At 44.1% G+C, this 17,785-nt stretch overlaps 2 protein-coding genes across 3 annotated transcripts in view; one reads left to right on the top strand and one right to left on the bottom strand.

Annotated features, from left to right (window-relative positions):
- LOC107391775 (voltage-gated potassium channel KCNC1) overlaps nucleotides 1-17,501 on the top strand; it is a 104,959-nt gene extending 87,458 nt beyond the window's left edge. The window contains exons 5-6 of one of the 2 annotated variants that reach the window (XM_070546996.1): nucleotides 9,641-12,836; nucleotides 16,675-17,501. The gene's annotated coding sequence lies outside the window, so the exon portion shown is untranslated. The remainder of the gene's footprint in view (nucleotides 1-9,640; nucleotides 12,837-16,674) is intronic. The other variant, XM_070546997.1, reaches the window with a different exon arrangement.
- On the bottom strand, nucleotides 3,427-4,133 carry LOC139063912 (uncharacterized). Its single transcript, XM_070546998.1, has one exon. It carries the CDS (start codon nucleotides 4,126-4,128, stop codon nucleotides 3,427-3,429), a length of 702 nt encoding a protein of 233 aa, XP_070403099.1. The 5' UTR covers nucleotides 4,129-4,133.
- Nucleotides 17,502-17,785: the final 284 nt, after the last annotated feature.

Here is a 17,785-nt window from a genome sequence, read left to right as displayed (position 1 = left end):
ATAATACAGTTAATGAGCAGATTGTAGAAGAAAGTAGTAGAGTGTGAAAAGTGGTGAGTGTATCCTCCAGCAGTCTAAGCCTATAGCAGCATAACTACAGAGATAACTCAGGATAATCTATCCTATTTTTATGGAGGCATGTTGGAGGCAGGGCAAGGGAGAGCCGTCTTTACCGACTGTACACTCCACCTCCCTCTACTCCTCACTTGTCCAGATTTAGGCTAAAATCAGATTTAAACCATAGACCCTATCAAATAAAAATGTTTTAAGCCTAGTCTTAAAAGTAAACAAGGTGTCTGCCTCACGGACTAAAGCTGGGAGTTGGTTCCACAGGAGAGGAGCCTGATAACTAAAAGATCTGCCTCCCATCCTAATTTTAGATATTCTGGGAACCACCAGTAGACCTGCAGTCTGAGAGCGAAGTGCTCGGTTAGGAACGTATGGAACAATCAGATCACTGATGTATGATGGAGCTTGATTATTAAGAGTTTTATATGTTAGAAGGAGGATCTTAAAATCTATTCTAAATTTAACAGGTAGACAATGTAGGAAAGCTAAGACAGGAGAGATATGATCTCTCTTTTTAATTCTCATCAGATCTCTAGCTGCAGCATTTTGGACAAGCTGAAGACTTTTAACTACATTCTGTGGACTTCCTGAGAGTAATGAATTATAGTAATCCAGTCTTGCTGTAATAAATGCATGAACTAGTTTTTCAGCATCACTCCTGGAAAGGATGCTTCTAATCGTAGCAACATTCCGAAGGTGGAAAAAGGAAATCCTACAAACCTGTTTAACCTGGGATTTGAATGACATGTCCTGGTCAAAGATAACATCAAGGTTCCTTACTTTGTTTTGGAGATTAATGTAATGCCATTCAGGTCAGGTGATTGACTAAGCAATTTGCTTTTCTGGATTTCTGGTCCAAAGATGAGAACTTCTTGTCTTGATTTAAAAGCAAAAAGTTTAGAGTCATCCAATTTTTTATGTCCTCAAGACAAGCCTGCAATCTACCCAACCGATTAGGTTCATCAGGGTTAATGGATAAATATAACTGAGTATCGTCAGCATAACAGTGGAAGTTTATCCCATGCTGTCTAATGATTTTACCAATTGGGAGCATATACATAGTAAAAAGAATTGGTCCAAGCACTGAACCCTGTGGTACTCCACAAGTAACCCTGGAGTACGAAGATGATTTGTCATGTACATTTACAAAATGAAATCTGTCAGACAGGTAGGATTTAAACCAGCCTAGCACTGTTCCTTTGATCCCTACAACATGTTCAAGTCTTTCTAAAAGAACATTGTGATCAACTGTGTCAAAGGCAGCACTGAGATCTAACAAGACTAGAACAGACACAAGATTCTTATCTGAGGCCATGAGAATATCATTTGTAACTCTCACTAACCCAGTTTCAGTGCTGTGATACTCTCTAAAACCAGACTGAAATTCCACAAACAGAGCATTAGTGTTTAAATGCTCACATACTTGGATGGCCACTATTTTCTCCAGGACTTTGGATAAAAATGGAAGGTTAGATATTGATCTATAATTCATTGGGTCATCTGGATCCAGAGAAGGCTTCTTAAGTGAAGGTTTGATTACAGCAACCTTAAAATCCTGTGGTACATATCCATTTACTAAGGATAGATTGATTATATCTAGAATGGGGGCAGTAACCAAAGGAAATGCTTCTTTAAATAATTTGGTTGGGATTGGATCCAAAATGCAAGTTGAAGGTTTAGATGAAGCTAATGTTTTTGATAAATCTGAAAGCTCAACTGGATCAAAACGGTTCAAGCACAGATGAGGTTCTACAGTTACCTCTGATGCTGCCTCGCTTACTGAGGAAGAAGAAATCGCATTAGGGAGGATGCTAAAGATTTTGTTTCTAATAGAATTAATTTTACTTGTAAAAAATCCCATGAAGTCATTGCTGCTGAGGGCTAAGGGAATAGATGGCTCGGAGCTATGATTCTGTGTAAGTTTAGCAACTGTACTGAAGAGAAATTTAGGATTATTCTTATTCTCCTCAATTAATGCTGAGAAATAAGCAGTTCTAGTTTGTCGAAGCATATTTTTATAAAGCACAAGACTATTTTTCCAGGATAGGTAGGCCTCCTCATGGTGCGTAGAGCACCATGTTCTCTCCAATTTCTTGGAGTTTTGTTTTAAGGCTCGTAAATGAGAATTAAACCAGGTAGCTAACTTCCTGTCCCTAATTACCTTCTTTTTTAAAGGGGCAACATCATCTAATGCCACACGTAAAGAGGAATTAACATGATGAACTAAGGCATCAATTTGTGAGGGAGTAGAACTGAAAATATTGCCCTCTGCTACATGCCTCTGAGATGCTGAGGACAGTAAACAGTTGATTTAAAAGATGCAACTGCATTGTCAGAGACCGACTATAGTGAAATTTACTTTCATGTCTCGAGAACTCAGTTATAAAAAACTCAAAGGTTATCAGAAAGTTGTCCGAGAGGACTGGATTATGTGGAAAGATCATTATTTCCTCACACTCTATGCCATAAGTCAGCACAAGGTCTAATGTATGATGGAGGGAGTGGGTGGAGCTATGTATTCTTTGGGTAAAACCAATTGAGTCTGAGATATTACTAAAGGCTTCATTGAGGCTGTCATTTTCAATGTCCACATGAATATTAAAATCCCCCACTACAATGACCTTATCAGTATTTAGCACCAAATCAAATACAAAATCGGAGATCTGATCCAAAAACTCAGAGTAAGGGCCTGGTGGACGATATAAAACTACAAACAAGAGTGGTTTTACAGTTTTGCAATCTGGTTTTGGAAAACTAAGAATAAGATGTTCAAACAAACTGTAGCTATTAATTGGTAAGGGACTGATTAATAAGTCCGAATGAAAATTGGTTGCTACTCCTCCTCCTCGCCCTGTACTTCGAGCAATATGATGATTTAAATAATTAGAAAGAGTCGACTCGTTTAAGCTAACATAGTCCTCTTGCTGCAGCCAGGATTCTGTGAGAGAGAGAGAGCAAAGAAATCTGATTATCACAAATCAAGTCATTAACTAACAAAGTCTTAGAAAAAATGGATCTAATGTTCAACAACCCACATTTAATTTTTCTAGTTTTCTGCTCAGTTGAATTTGTTCGAATATTTATGAGATTTCCATGATTAGCTTTATTATGCCTGATATTTAATCTGTGTTATTTTGGCCGTGGGCAGGACACTGTCTCTATGGGGTAGTGGGTGGGTAACAGTACAGATGCTGCAGAGGGGTGTGTTAAACTACAACTCTGCTTACTGGTCTGGACCCTGGGTTGTCATGGAGGACTAATAAAACTGGCCATGTTCCTAGAAAGAAGAGCTGCACCATCCAAAGAGGGATGGATGCCGTCTCTCCGCATCAGACCAGGTTTTCCCCAAAAAGTTATCTAATTATCAATGTAGCCCACATTGTTTTCAGGACAGCATCTAGACCACCAGCGGTTGAAGGACAGCATGCGGCTAAACATGTCGTCACTGGTCCGATCAGGCAGGGGGCCAGAGAAAATTATGGAGTCCGACATTGTTTTGGCAAACTTGCACACCGAAGCAACATTAATTTTAGTGACCTCCGATTGGCGTAACCGGGTGTCGTTACTGCCAGCGTGAACAATCTTACTGTATTTACGCTTATCCTTAGCCAGCAGTTTCAGATAAGATTTAATGTTGCCCGCTCTGGCCCCAGGTAAACATTTAACTATGGTTGCTGGAGCCTCTAATGCCACGTTTCTGACTATGGTGCTGCCAATGATCAGAGTCGGCTTGTCAGTGGGTGCGTCACTGAGCGGGGAAAATCTATTAGAAACGTGGATGGGTTGGTGGTGGCCCACGGGCTGGGTTCTATGCTTCCTGCGTACCGTCACCCAGCCGGCCTGAGGTCCCGGCTGCTCGGGTTCTGCTGGAGTATCGCTACAGGGTGGTTCTGAGCTAGTTAGCCCCGCTCTAGCTAAGTAGCTACGGCTGTTTGCGGGTTTTTCAACAGCGCAGAGCCGGGACTCCAATTCCGACACCCTTGCCTCCAAAGCTACAAAAATGCTACATTTATTACACGTACCATTATCACTAAAGGAGGCAGAGGAGTAACTAAACATCTGACACAGAGAGCAAGAGATAGGAGATGGAGAAGCAGATACAGAAGTAGCCATAGCCGTGCTGAGGCTAAGCTAACTGGACGAGCAAACTGTTCAACACCAAATAAACTGCGTGCAAACTCAAATGGTTCCCTAAAAGCTAGGTGGAACAACAGAAAATGTGTGTTTTAGCGTGCTTTTTTGCTACAATAACTCAGAGATATAATAATATTAATAATGCATTGAACTTATATAGAGCTTTTCTAGACACCCAAAGACGCTTTCACGCACTCTCACATTCACACACTGCTAGTGATGGTAAGCTACTTGTAGCCACAGCCGCCCTGGGGAGGTCTGACTTAGGCGAGGCTGCCATTTGGCGCCGTCGGCCCCTCTGACCACCACTAACACAGGCATGTTGGGTGAAGTGTCTTGCCCAAGGACACAACAGCAGGATACCCCTGGCGGGAGCTGGAATCGAACCCATGACCCTCCTCCGGTCATGAGGCAACCCGCTCTACCACCTGAGCTACTGCTGCCCCAGAGATATCCTAGTACAGAGAAATTAAATCAGTTTTAGTGAGCCCCAAACACCAAACAGCTACACGCAGTGCAACACTGAAAACAGGAAACAGGAAGCGCCTTACCGCCAGGTGCAGCCAATCAGCCAATCGGCCGTTCATGGAGGTTTATCCTGCCAAAGGAATTTAGGTATTGAGGAGTCCAGAGATCTAAACCAGTCAGCTGGTGGTTTTTTTGGGATCATTGAAAATAAGTAATTTATTCTGGGTAAGACCATCATTTTAATCGTAGCAACCCTCCCCATGAGTGATATCTGTAAGGATTTCCATCTTGCAAGATCATCTTCCACTTTCTTTAAAAGTGAGATGTAGTTTAGTTTGGTTAGATCTGCCAACTTTAGAGAGACATTAATTCCCAGGTATGTGATATTGCCTGACTCCAATTGTGTATTAAGCAAGCTGACAAAAGATAAATTAATTGGTAGAACTGTGTATTTTAACCAGTTTATAGAGTAATCTGAAACTTTTGAAAAAGAGTTTATCAGTTCTATTGAATGGGAGAGAGAGGATTGAGAATTCTGGAGAAAGAGTAAAACATCATCTGCATAAAGGCTGATCTTATGTTCTATTTTCTTACACTTTATCCCTTTAATACCTGTTGTTTGCCTAATTGCTGCTGCTAGTGGTTCGATAAAGATAGCAAACAGTGAGGGGGAGAGTGGGCATCCCTGCCTGGTCCCCCTCTGAAGACAGAAGCTAGCTGATATTTGGTCATTTGTCCTGACACATGCAGTTGGTGAACTGTATAATGTTTGTAGCTAGTTTAAGAAGAAGGTCCCAAAACCAAATTTATGTAACATTATCAAAGTGTCGCCACCTCAAAAACAAATCTAACATGCGATCGTTCATGTCAGCTCATATCCTTTCATGCTTTCTGTCTTTTAGTTGTGTCTGATGCGTTTCGCTGCTTTGCAGCGAGCGCATCATCTGTTTCCTCCTCCGGAGACTTCTCTGCAGCCCTGCGGCCGGCGCGCAACGCGCACTCTGCTATATTTGCGATCGGTCGGTAGATCTTTTTGAACTGCAGTTAAAAGGTAACTCATGAGGTGAAAATATGAAGCCAGGTAGCAGGTTTTCTTCAGGATTCAGAGGAGATGCAGGAAGATAATAAACAGACAGGACAGAAAAACAGTCAAATAAAAAACAAGTTAGTTTTTGTACCTGGTGGTTGCAACGAACAGACACCACTGAAGGTAATCAGAAGTGAGGAACAGAAAATGAAATTATTATTTCAGTGTTTAGATCAGCAGGAACTTTGAGAGGCTGCAGGCGCATCAGTGAGTTTGCAGCTGCTGTGCAGGGGGAGGGTGGGGAGGGCTGAAGCAGGAACAGTAAAGATGCAAACACGATCGTTGTTAAAAGAAATGTGTGTTAACTTAGAAAATGTGGATGCAAGTTTAATTACTTGTCAACATTTTTCTCCAGGGTTAAGACAGCTGCACTAAAAATAAAAATAAAATAAAAAAGACTGCTGCTCGCGTGGGCCCCCTTCTGGCTGTGGGCCCCTGGGCCTGTGCCCAGTTTGCCCATATTATAATCTGGCCTTGCTTGGAGCCATGATCCATATCTCACAGACAGTCAGCCATTTTAGTCCCAGTATGCCATTTTGTGTTTTTTGCACACATTAAAGGTGCATCAACCCCCCAGCTCGCTTTTCACCTATTGCCTTTAAATTTCTGCTTAATACTCTTAAGGCATAGCGGAAAACCTGAACCAACAGATTTTTCTGAAGTCTAACTCTGTGGGTGTGGCTAAGCCTCAAACATTGACCTGTCACCACACCATGCTTTACCCTCAAAGCTCCCAAATTGACTCCTTTTACCTAATCAATATGAATCTTTGGTAAATAGCAACAGACATGTTGAGGTCACTTGGTGTCCAGTACTGGCAGGTTTCAAAAAGGGTGGGGCTTTGGGGGCTTGGTGAAGTTTGATCTCACGCCATGGAATTACGTTTGCCTATCATTTTCCTCAATTGTGATGTTATCGGTACAACATTTCAGGTGATTGATACTAATCCAAACCTCAATATAAAATAATGTTAAAATCAGGTGGGTGTGGCCAATTTTTTTAAATTGTGTGCCCTAGGGCCATTAAAACTGCCAGCCCTAGGCCATGCTTTGACTGAGGACTGTGATATTTAGTACACCTATCTTAGAACCTACAAAAAAGTCTCTAGGATCCGTGCTCCATATCCCACAGAGAGTCGACCATTTTGGTCCAAGTACGCCATTTTGTGTTTTTTGTACACTTTGAAGGTACGCCAACCCCCCAGCGCCCTTTACATCAATCACCTTTAAACCTCTTCTGAACACTCTTAAGACATAGTGGAAAAAAATGATTTTCAAAACTCGTGAGTGATACAAATCAAAATCTCAATAGATATTAACCAGAAAATGTAGTGGGCGTGGCTTAGTTCTTGCAATAGCGCCCTCTAGGTCCATTACAAATGTCAGCCTCAAACCATGCTTTGACTGAGGAGTGTGAAATGTTTTATTTATATATATAGATATATGTATATATAGATATGTAGATATTTTTAAATTATTTCTTTATTTGTTTTTTAAATTAAACAGGGTCAGATAAAAGTCTCATAGAGGCATATTTTGCGTTGTAGATAAGCCTACTGGACAAGGTAAGAGATATTTATAATCGATAACTCCTGGTGTAAGGTTGACACACCCTGTGTCATTGCAGTGTAACATTTTGTAAGTGGTTACTTTTAATCAATTGTGTCAATAGAACATAAAGGTATTCAATAAAACGTAATATTCCATAAAAATATGGATTATTAATATCATTGAGCCTTTGATAATTGATTGATGATGAAACTAGGTACTTTGGGTATGCCAGGGAAACAACACTTTACTCAGGTCAACTTTATTTCTATAGTGCATTTACACAATTCTCATTGACCAAAGTGATGCACATATAACACAAATATAATAGTACAAAACATAAAAACTGTAAAAAACCAAAATCACTTATACGTGAAAGCTAGAGAATATAAAAGAGACTTTCTTAAAAGAATCTTAAAATTATCAACTGAAGAAGCTTATTTTGTGTTTGGCTTCTAATTCCACTTTTGGTTCTTTTTTAAACACAGATAAGGATTTTCTTTCTGAGAGCGGGCAGCAGAGGGCGACAACGTCCTCTGCTGTTACGCTTTTGGCCTGAGGGGGCAATCGCGAGCATACAAATTCAAAACTCTGTAAAGTCCCTTTAAAATGAGCAAAAATAGACAATTGTGATTAAAAAATGTAAGGAAAGAGAGAGAGTGAACAGGAAAGAGGGAAATCAGTGGATCCTGAGGAAGGTGGAATAGGTGGGGAGAGCAGAATAAAGAGAGAGTGGTGAAGAAGGTCATACAAAAGCCAGCTTGAACAAGTGAGTCTTCAGCTGCTTTTTAAAGGAGACCACTGAGTCCACTGATCTCAGGCTCAGGGGGAGAGTTCCAGAGACTGGGGGCCACAGCAGCAAATGATCTGTCACCTTTGACCTTTAGCCTGGTGCTGCACAACCAGTAGGCTTTGGTCACTGGACCTCAGGGACCTGCTGGGGGTGTAGGGACTAAGAAGATCACCAATGTATGATGGTGCTTGTCCATGTAAGGCCCTATAGACCAGAACCAGGATCTTGAAATGAACCCTGAAGCTGACTGGCAGCCAGTGAAGCTGGAGGAGAAGCGGGGTGATGTGGGTGTGTTTGGAGGACTTGGTCAGAAGCCAAGCACAGGCATTCTGAACCACCTGTAGACGGTTCAAGATGAAATACAGTCTAGAAGGACCTTGGCTGGAGATGTGGACTCTTTGGATACATTTATTAGAGTTGTCAATAAAAGCTATTAAGACATTTGTGTTCTGATTGGATTTGAAGACCTGTGAGGACAACCAGACACAGTAAGTGCTTAAAGTCTTATTTACAGAGCTGTAGCGTTCCCAGAGACTGACGGGGCTGAGGCTGAGGCAGGGTGGTGAGGAGGCGTGGGTCAGTGCCAGAGAGATCTGCAATAAATCCAAGGGGAAAGGCGAGAGGCAAAATCCAGAGACGGGTCAGCGTTTGGTAAACCAGCTAGACTGAGAGGCAGAGGCACAGACAGGGAGCAGACAGGAGGCGAGGTGGAGAAGCAGATCCAACGTCCGTATACCGGGCAGGCTTGTAATCAAAGCAACAGGATCCAAACAGGGCCGAGGCAAGGAGGAAGGTCTGTGAGACAAAACAAGGTCAGGATGGTTCAGGCAATATAGAGATGCTGGAGTACTTACTTCCTTTAGGCGTTCAATGATCTGGCACTGGCTTGGTGGTGGTCCAGGTGTTTTAGAGAGAGCGTTGCAGGTGGAGCTGATGAGGAGTTAATGTGAGACAGGTGGTTTGGATGAGGTGGATGGTGAGCTGGTTGCTGGGGAAACGGGGCTTGGCTGGAGCAATACTACTGGTGTTACCATAAGAACATGTAACGTAAAGATCTAAAAACACTGAAGCAGCAAACTGAAAAGCAGCAGTTGAGTCTGTATGAATGATTTTGGTCACGGCTGCAGTAACAAGTCCAAGACCCTGATGTTGCCCTGACACATCTCCAGCAGCGGATGAGAAAAGCTGAAGTTTGATTGGATGTTTGGAGACATTTGTTGTTCTGGGCTGCAGCTCTGGACTTCTCCTGCAGACTCACTGGGATAATGGTGTGTGTGTGTGGAAAGGTTTCAGACACTGTAGCTCAGTCTGTGGGTGAAATACTGACTCTTCCTCAGATTTGACTTCATTTCATTATGACATCATGTCACTGCTGTCTGCAGCATCACTGACCTCAGTGCGACTCCGCTTCCAGAGGCAATATCTTTAGTTTTCTCCTCTTTGGTCTTTCCCTGTTTTCACCCCGCCTTTGTCCCCAAACCCCACCCTGCCCTTCCTCTTCTGTTGTCCATCTTGTCTCTGTTTGTGGATGTGGCTGCGTAGTTGGAGGCACTATGAACGGCTACTGGAGTGACAGCCCGTGGTAGGAGAAGAGTGGACGCCAAGCATGGGACAAGAAGAAGCAGAGAATGCTGTGACTGCGGGGAAACGCAGCGTAGATCACTGAGATCTGAGTCCAGACTCACGTCTACCTCTGTACAAAGACATACGGATTCACAGACATGAATGTGTCCTCCTTTACTTTAGCTTAAAAGAAGAAGAAAACACGTCTCTGGTGTTTGTGTTCAACTATGTTTATGAATGTGTTTTTATTTGTCAGCCGTTTTCCTCCAGAAACACGTGGTTTCACACACCTTGATCACATGGTTGTGTGTGAAGTTTCACCTTCTTCCATTTGTTTGTTTATGTCCGAAACAAATCTGGATTTCTCAAAAGAATTCCCACTTTCTGTCTCACGTTCCAGTTTAACAGAAGGTGACATCAAAGAGCAGTGATGTTGCTTGGTGTGTAAACCTGTGGAAGGATGTCCGCATCCTGATTACTCTTAATACCCAAATAACTAAACGACCCACTGGGATGAGTTTGCAGCTCTGATGCCTCCGACCCCCGTTTGTGAGAAAAGATCCATGTTTAAGGTGTGTGAAACATTCCTAGTCTGGTTCTTTTGGTTTGATTTTGTTTTTACAGAACCAGACTTTTGTCGTAACGATGTATTTATGTAAAGTTTGTGTTATATAAAATATGCATGGGCTTCCATCACAAGCAATAAGGATACACATGTGACTAACGGAGTGGGAACGCTTCTGTCCAGCAGAAGGAACGTGTTTAAACACGTAGAGCGGGTGGGAGGACGAGTGCACTAACTAAAGCATGCAGGACAGGCCGACATGCTGCATGCCAAAACTAAACTCTGTGATGCTATTGGCTGAAACAGAACAACCTAGGTACTGTAAAGGGGGTGGGTTTGGGAGGGGGGGACAGACTATTTTTGTGGGGGTGGGGGGTGGGGGTATGTTTCTACTAGAACTCCTTTAGCTGCTTTCTTGTAGAACTTTAGGCACCTGATTTTAACTGCGTCTTGCTTTTTATGATGAACTGTTTTCAAAGCACTGCATTGTTCAATATATGCAAAAAAGAAAAAAAAACTTGCTAACTGTTCTAATGTGAAGGAACGAGAGGAAAAAACTTCCTGTTTTATCTCCACTTCTTTTGTGAAAGATGGAAAAGAACTGACCCCTCCTGTGAGTTTGTGGCACGTGGCGTGCACACCAAATCTCTGTTCCTGTTTTCATATTCCAGTCGTCTTACCGCTGTTCCCCGGAGTTTCACCGAGGTGCCGTCTACATGGAAACAGTGATTTGTGAACGCACAACACTCCCTTTATCACACCAGCCTTTCATCTCCACAGAGACCAGGTTTAGGGACCCCTCAAACAGAACTGGCTCCACAGTGGCAAGAAACACCGCCATTGTATTTTCTTGTTGACATTAGAAACAGTGATGTCATAGCCCCACCCCTACGACCCGCCCTAATTCTCACCAACATCGTTGAGGTGTTTCTGATTTTTCCCAACAGTCCCAGAAAGAGTTGCTCTTACTTTGTCATGCCTTCAGAACGACATCACTTCCTCCTCTCCACTGAGTGGATGATGGCGAAACACACAGCAGCGTATTTCCTGTTTTAGTGTGTTTCTGTGGTAGGGCCACACACACATCATAACTGCTACAGCACGTTGGCTGTTTTCTACACAAGAGACACTTCTAGAAGAGATGCACCAGGACACGGCCTGCTGTTTCCATGTGGACTGTGTCACCTGAAACAACAAATGTCTCAGCATATAAAGACACAATCACACAACAACAAACAAGGATCAACTTGTCAGGGTGTCTTTGATTCGCACCTCCAGTTTGACATTTTGTATGGTTTGTTGTTTTTAATTGTTACCATTAATCTCAGTTGTTTATTCTCTGCAACATGTTTTTGGCACATTTTGCTTTTGTTTCTCGTCATCAGCTGTGGTAAATGTGGTTTATGATGGTGGACGTGACCAAACACATCACTCTGACCTCTGGTCCGTCTGCAGCCATGCTGGAGGCATCCGCTCAGCCTGGCTCCACTTGTCTCTCCTCTACACGGTACAGCTGGTTTTTCATCACAACTGAGAAATGGCTCTAGAGGGTGGGCTAGTCACATTGGGGGGTCAGGGGTGAACTTCACACAGAGCAAGGGGATTGGTACATGACATAAAACACAACAATGGTGGACAAGGTAGCAACGTGCATTCTGCAGTGGCCTTGTTTATCGGTCGAACTCTGAAAAGAGAAGACCTGGAAAAGGCAGCTCAGGCGTAAGCAGTGGCTCCACCCCTAACCAGCCAGTGTCTTTAGCGGCCCGGTATGCTCAGAACCATGTTGAACATGGTGCTGAAAGACCTGTTGTGGTGGGAATGGTTTGAAACCATGGAGACGAGTCACGCCACGCTGAGTCGGTGCTGAAGAAAAGGCCCATTTGTCCAGACGTGTAGAGTTGGTTCCATCTTAGCAATGTGACAAATAATCTGAATAGTCTCATGATGTCTGTCAAAACTACAAAGTGCCGAAGAGTCCAGACTTTGATAAGTTGGCCCGAACTCCTCGTATGAACTGGTAACTCTGCATTTGGCCCAGCTTGGGTCCATTTCTCCTTTTACCTCCAGCCGAGGCAGCTCGTTCTCTGGCTCCTTGGAGCCTCCCTGCTCCTGCTTGTCCGTGTTTTTCCAGTCGCTGCCAGAATGTGTGAAACTCTAGCGTGATGTCGGTACCCTATGCTGTGTTCCGCTATTTAAACGTGATACTTTGCCTTCAGATCTTCTCTTCTTGTGTCACTCTCCCATCTTTCTGTGTTTCTGATAACAACCCTTCAACTTTGTGTCAGACGCTAACCTCTTTCCTCCAACCCGAAGCTTTCAGAACCCACAGAAACTTCTCCAAAGTCAAAGCAAGGACTCGAGTCTCTTTGCACATGAAAACAAATGAAGGGAGAAGGTGGATTTCCCAGAGGAGGACAGAAGTAAACCAGGAAATGAATGAGAGAGACTAGTAGACTGTGATGTGAATGATGTTTTCTGAGTGATCTGTCAGCGAAGCCTCGCCACACACAGGAAGAGGAAGAGGAAGAGGAGGGGGATGTTCTGGGCAAGAAAGGAAAGTGGGATGTGTTGGAGGAGGACAGAAAAAAGAAGCAGATTTCTCATCTTCATGTAAGAATGTGATCTGTGTGTACTGTTGTCTTGTACTTCCTCACCTTGTGTTTGTTTTTGTGTATCCGTGTGACTTTTCTGTTACTTCCTGTGTGTTTTTGTGCGTTTTCTCTTTTTGTCGTCTCTGTTTCTTCCATGTTTGGTTCAAACAGTTTGATTCGAATGTTTCCTTCAGCTTGGTCCTTCCCACATCTGGGCAAACACACACTCAGCACCAAAAAGTCCAGTCGGTGGAGATCTGTGGAATGTTGCTTCTGTCGGACTGACAGCCCCCCCCCCCCCCCGATTTGAAATGCTTTAAAAAGGAAAAGCCTCGTGTTTGTGCCATATTTAAGCTCCTGGAGACACCAAGTCAGAGGCCTCAGCCCGAATCTGATTCTGATCTAAAATTCCACCCCAGCCACTTCCACGAGGCCTCCTGCTGGTGAACCATGTGTGTGTGTGTGTGTGTGTGTGTGTGTGTGTGTGTTACACAGACAGAGGGAAGCATTGTGTGTTTTAGTGCATGGTTCTTCTAAGTGAGCTTTGTGATGATGTGTTTCTTTTTGCTGTGGTGAATATTTGACCTTTTTCTTAGGTTTTGGTTAACTTTCATCTCTACAAACTACTTCAGACTAAAACTTCTGAAAAACACAGATGATGTCTGCCTTTGCAGTTTTACGTTCTTTTAAAGCAGGAGATGGTTTGTGTTGTGAACTGCAGTAAAGTCCAAATATACATTTGATCTCTACGAACATCATCCCAACGGCCTCTTTGCCTTCAGCATCTTCCGCCAGTTTTCATGGTATCACTCTGGTTTCCACTCAGTTTCAGGATTTTGACAAAAACAGCTAAAGGTGGAACTAAAACTAGATCTGGACATGCAGAAAAGGTTTCCTCTGATGCCAAATCAAGCCAGAATTCAGTAGTTTCTGTGCACACTGTGTGGCCCCTACAGCTGCTCCAGTCTGATCTATGTACTCATCCCGTCACACCAACGTTTGATGTCTGGTGTTGCTGAATCAGTTAGAAGAGCCTGAGCTTTAGTTTGTCCCCCTACAGAAGTGGGTGCAGTGGCTCTGACACCTGCTTCCTGTAAACGGACCTGCTGCTGCTGCCGTCTGCATCATTCAGACCCTTCATTACACTCCAGAGGAGGTCGAAGGTGGAGAACACAGATCAGGCACTGAAACACCATATATCAGAACAAAGACTCGTTAAAGACTTGTGTTTTAATGTGTAGCTGTTGTGTGTGTGTGTGTGTGTGTGTGTGTGTGTGTGTGTGTGTGTGTGTGTGTGTGTGTGTGTGTGTGTGTGTGTGTGTGTGTGTGTGTGTTACACTGATGGAGATCATTCCTCCTGTCTGCAATGAGAGGAGTACCAACAAAGAGGACTCTCCTGTACCACATTACCAGATCAGCCTCTGGAGCCACTTGTGTCTTTTACCTGCACAGAAAACCTGAAGGATGTTTTCGTAACCATGGAAACGCCAGAACGGAAAAAGTTTTAAAACATTTGAAAATGATTCTGTCCAGAGTTGATGCTTTTGGCAAAAAGGCTCACATAGAAGTGTTTAATGTCCCTCACCAGAGGAAACGAGAACACAAGCTTTCTGTAATGGTGGCAAAAATAAATGTTAGCTTTGCTCGTTGTTTCTGCTGAAATGTGCTGACTCAGAAATCCAGTCAGTGGCTTCGATCAGGACGAGGCTGCACCAGCTGTTCAGGGTCATCAGTTTACATCCAATGTGTGGATAAAACATCACCTACAGATTAGGGGGTTCTCAGTCCTGGTCCTGGAGGACCGGTTTCCAGCGTGTTTTGGATGTTTCTCTGCTTCAAAACACGAGTTTTAATCTCCAGGGGCTCATTTATCAAGCTAGCTTACACACAAAACAGGGTCGGAAAACTGCGTAAGCAACTTTCCACACAAACTTTGGGATTTATGAAAGAAAACTTGGCGGAAAAATGTGCGCAACTTTAAGTTGACTAAGGACCTGGCTTACACACATGCTGGACATGGAGAGCACCTGCAGTGCTGCTGCTGAGAAGATACAATTATGAAATCCTGCAGCATCATCACTTGTACCGCTTCGTTTTCACACAGAACAAGACCCCTCGCACGCACACACACACACACACGCACGCACACACACACACACACTCCAGAATATGGAATGCAGAATATCAGCAGGGGGACAGATTGAGACAGAATGTCATGCGTCTGTGACGGTGTGTGTCCTGTCACTGTGACCCGATTGATCATGCGCCCTGGCTACTTGGACAAGGGAGATCTCTGTTTGGCGTACTGGTTAGCGCGCGTGACTTTCACCCGGGAGTCTGGGGATCGAATCCTGATTGGGCCATTTTTTTCATATCCTGTATTTGATAAAATGGTAAATAGTATTTGAGTTCTGAAACCCCCCAAGGTGCTTTACAACACAACCAGTCATTCACCCATTCACACCCTGGTGGGGATGAGCTACAATGTAGCCACAGCTGCCCTGGGGCGCACTGACAGAGGCGAGGCTGCCAAGCACTGGCGCCACCGGTCCCTCCGACCATCACCAGCAGGCAACGTGGGTTAATTGTCTTGCTCAAGGACACAACAGACTGAGCGGGGCTCAAACCTGCAACCTTCTGATTACGGGGCGAGCACTTAACTCCTGTGCCACCATCGCCACAGATCTCTCTGAAGAACTCACAACATTGACGGCTTCAGCAACGCTGTGCCGCTCCGTGGATTTTCTCTTATTTGTTTTGCAAAAGCACTTCCTTTCATTTCTCCACCTCACCTACAAGTACCTCAACTTCTGCTTCTGTGAAATGGCGCTTCCTTGATCTGCCTTGATCTACGGTCGCCAAGTCATTGACGGAGCGCTGCAACAGCCGGCTTATGTATATGCATGAGGTCCACAAGGCTCTTTGCATTGACCATTTATGGCAGTAAGTGGGCGTGGTGAGGGCGGGATGTGACTAAAATGCAGCTGAGAATCATTCTCGTTAGTCTCTGATTTATGAAGCGGAGATTGCGTGCAGATGTGCGTCCTCCATGTTTGATAGATCACAAACCTGCTTGGCGTAAGTACATTTTTTTTGCTGAGCTTAAATACGGTTTTAGTAGGGATTCTACGTAACGTTTGATAAATGAGACCCCTGGTGATAACAGGCATGTGCAGAGCTTCATGTGCTGCTGAATAGGTGAAACAAACCCCTGAATCAAGTGTGTGTGAACAGAGGAACAACTGAAACCTGCTGGATACCGGCCTTCCAGGACCAGGACAAACAACCCCTGGCTTAGAGCAACACATGGCATGTTATTTTTTAGAAGCTCATCACACTTTAAACACATTGTGCTGACAGGTAGATCAGACCAGCACAGGGCTTCACGAACCCTTCACAAACTAAACATCTTGACGAATGGTGACCTGGACCGCAGCTGCTTAGAAGAGAAACACACCAGTGTTTTATATTTCTGTATTTCCTGCTTTTAGCTTGTTGTCACAATAAAGGTTAATTAATTCGGGTGAAATAATTTTGAAAGCAAATGATCCCAGACTGTCGTAACAAGTGAAGGAAAACCAATAGAAACAGAAACAGCTGGTGCTCTCAACTCCACGTCAGACAAAAGAAACGAACAGCAAAGAAACATTCTTTTACCCACCTTCATCCCTCTACTGACCATCTGCACCAAACCAGACCCAACAAACAATCAGGTTCTCACACAATCAAAAACAGCTCACCGCCTTCATCTTAATTGGATCAGGACATGCTGTAGTCTACGTCATGGTCTGGTGTCTGAAACATGTCCCTTATTTACTTCAGGTTCTGACTAAATCTGTTTATTTATTCCCTTGCAGTTCTGAGCTTCTAACTGTACTCCCACTGGAGAGGAGCCCCTAAACTCTCCTACTTAACTTCCACCAAACGTTTGCCGAGCAGAACCTGAAACAGAAGAGACCGACTCACGCCGACTGAATGTTCTTCAACCCCCAACCAACCAGGATAAAAAGCATGAAGCCATTGTGAGGACAAGAGACAGGGACATGAGAGGCTTCAGACACCAACAGAACAGAGACATGAAGCACCATCATCTATAACTGCTGGTTCCCAGAAAAAGATCCATAGATGCAGCCCTGGTGGGGACGTGTCCTGCTGGTGCTGATGTGTCCTTTTCCACCAAAGAAGATTCAGCATTTCTGCCTGTGCACCTCTGCTGAGCCCCAGCAGGCTGAAGCCGATCAAACATATCAGAAATACAAGCCATAAATCATGTGACTGAAACCTGCTCATTAACTGTCCTCCAAGGTTCAGAACGATAAACGCTCCGCTGATCAATCACAACACCCATGGACAACTCCTACAACTTTCAACCTACCAGACAGACATGGTGGACAGACATGTAGTGGACAGACATGGTGGACAGACACATGGTGGACAGACACGTAGTGGACAGACATGGTGGACAGACACGTAGTGGACAGACATGGTGGACAGACACGTAGTGGACAGACATGGTGGACAGACACATGGTGGACAGACACGTAGTGGACAGACATGGTGGACAGACATGGTGGACAGACACGTAGTGGACAGACATGGTGGACAGACACGTAGTGGACAGACATGGTGGACAGACACGTAGTGGACAGACATGGTGGACAGACACATGGTGGACAGACACGTAGTGGACAGACATGGTAGACAGACACATGGTGGACAGACACGTAGTGGACAGACATGGTGGACAGACATGGTGGACAGACACGTAGTGGACAGACATGGTGGACAGACACGTAGTGGACAGACATGGTGGACAGACATGGTGGACAGACACGTAGTGGACAGACATGGTGGACAGACACGTAGTGGACAGACATGGTAGACAGACACATGGTGGACAGACACGTAGTGGACAGACATAGTGGACAGACATGGTGGACAGACACATAGTGGACAGACATGGTGGAC

Source organism: Nothobranchius furzeri, chromosome 18, assembly GCF_043380555.1.
Source record: "Nothobranchius furzeri strain GRZ-AD chromosome 18, NfurGRZ-RIMD1, whole genome shotgun sequence".
Taxonomy (NCBI): Eukaryota; Metazoa; Chordata; class Actinopteri; order Cyprinodontiformes; family Nothobranchiidae; genus Nothobranchius; species Nothobranchius furzeri.
The sequence above is the reverse complement of the archived record's forward strand: the minus strand, read 5'-3'. Positions and strand labels throughout refer to the sequence as shown.

Excerpts from the sequence above, each read along its gene's own strand:
- LOC139063912 (XM_070546998.1), bottom strand. The coding sequence starts at position 4,128 with ATGTTTAGTTACTCCTCTGCCTCCTTTAGTGATAATGGTACGTGTAAT.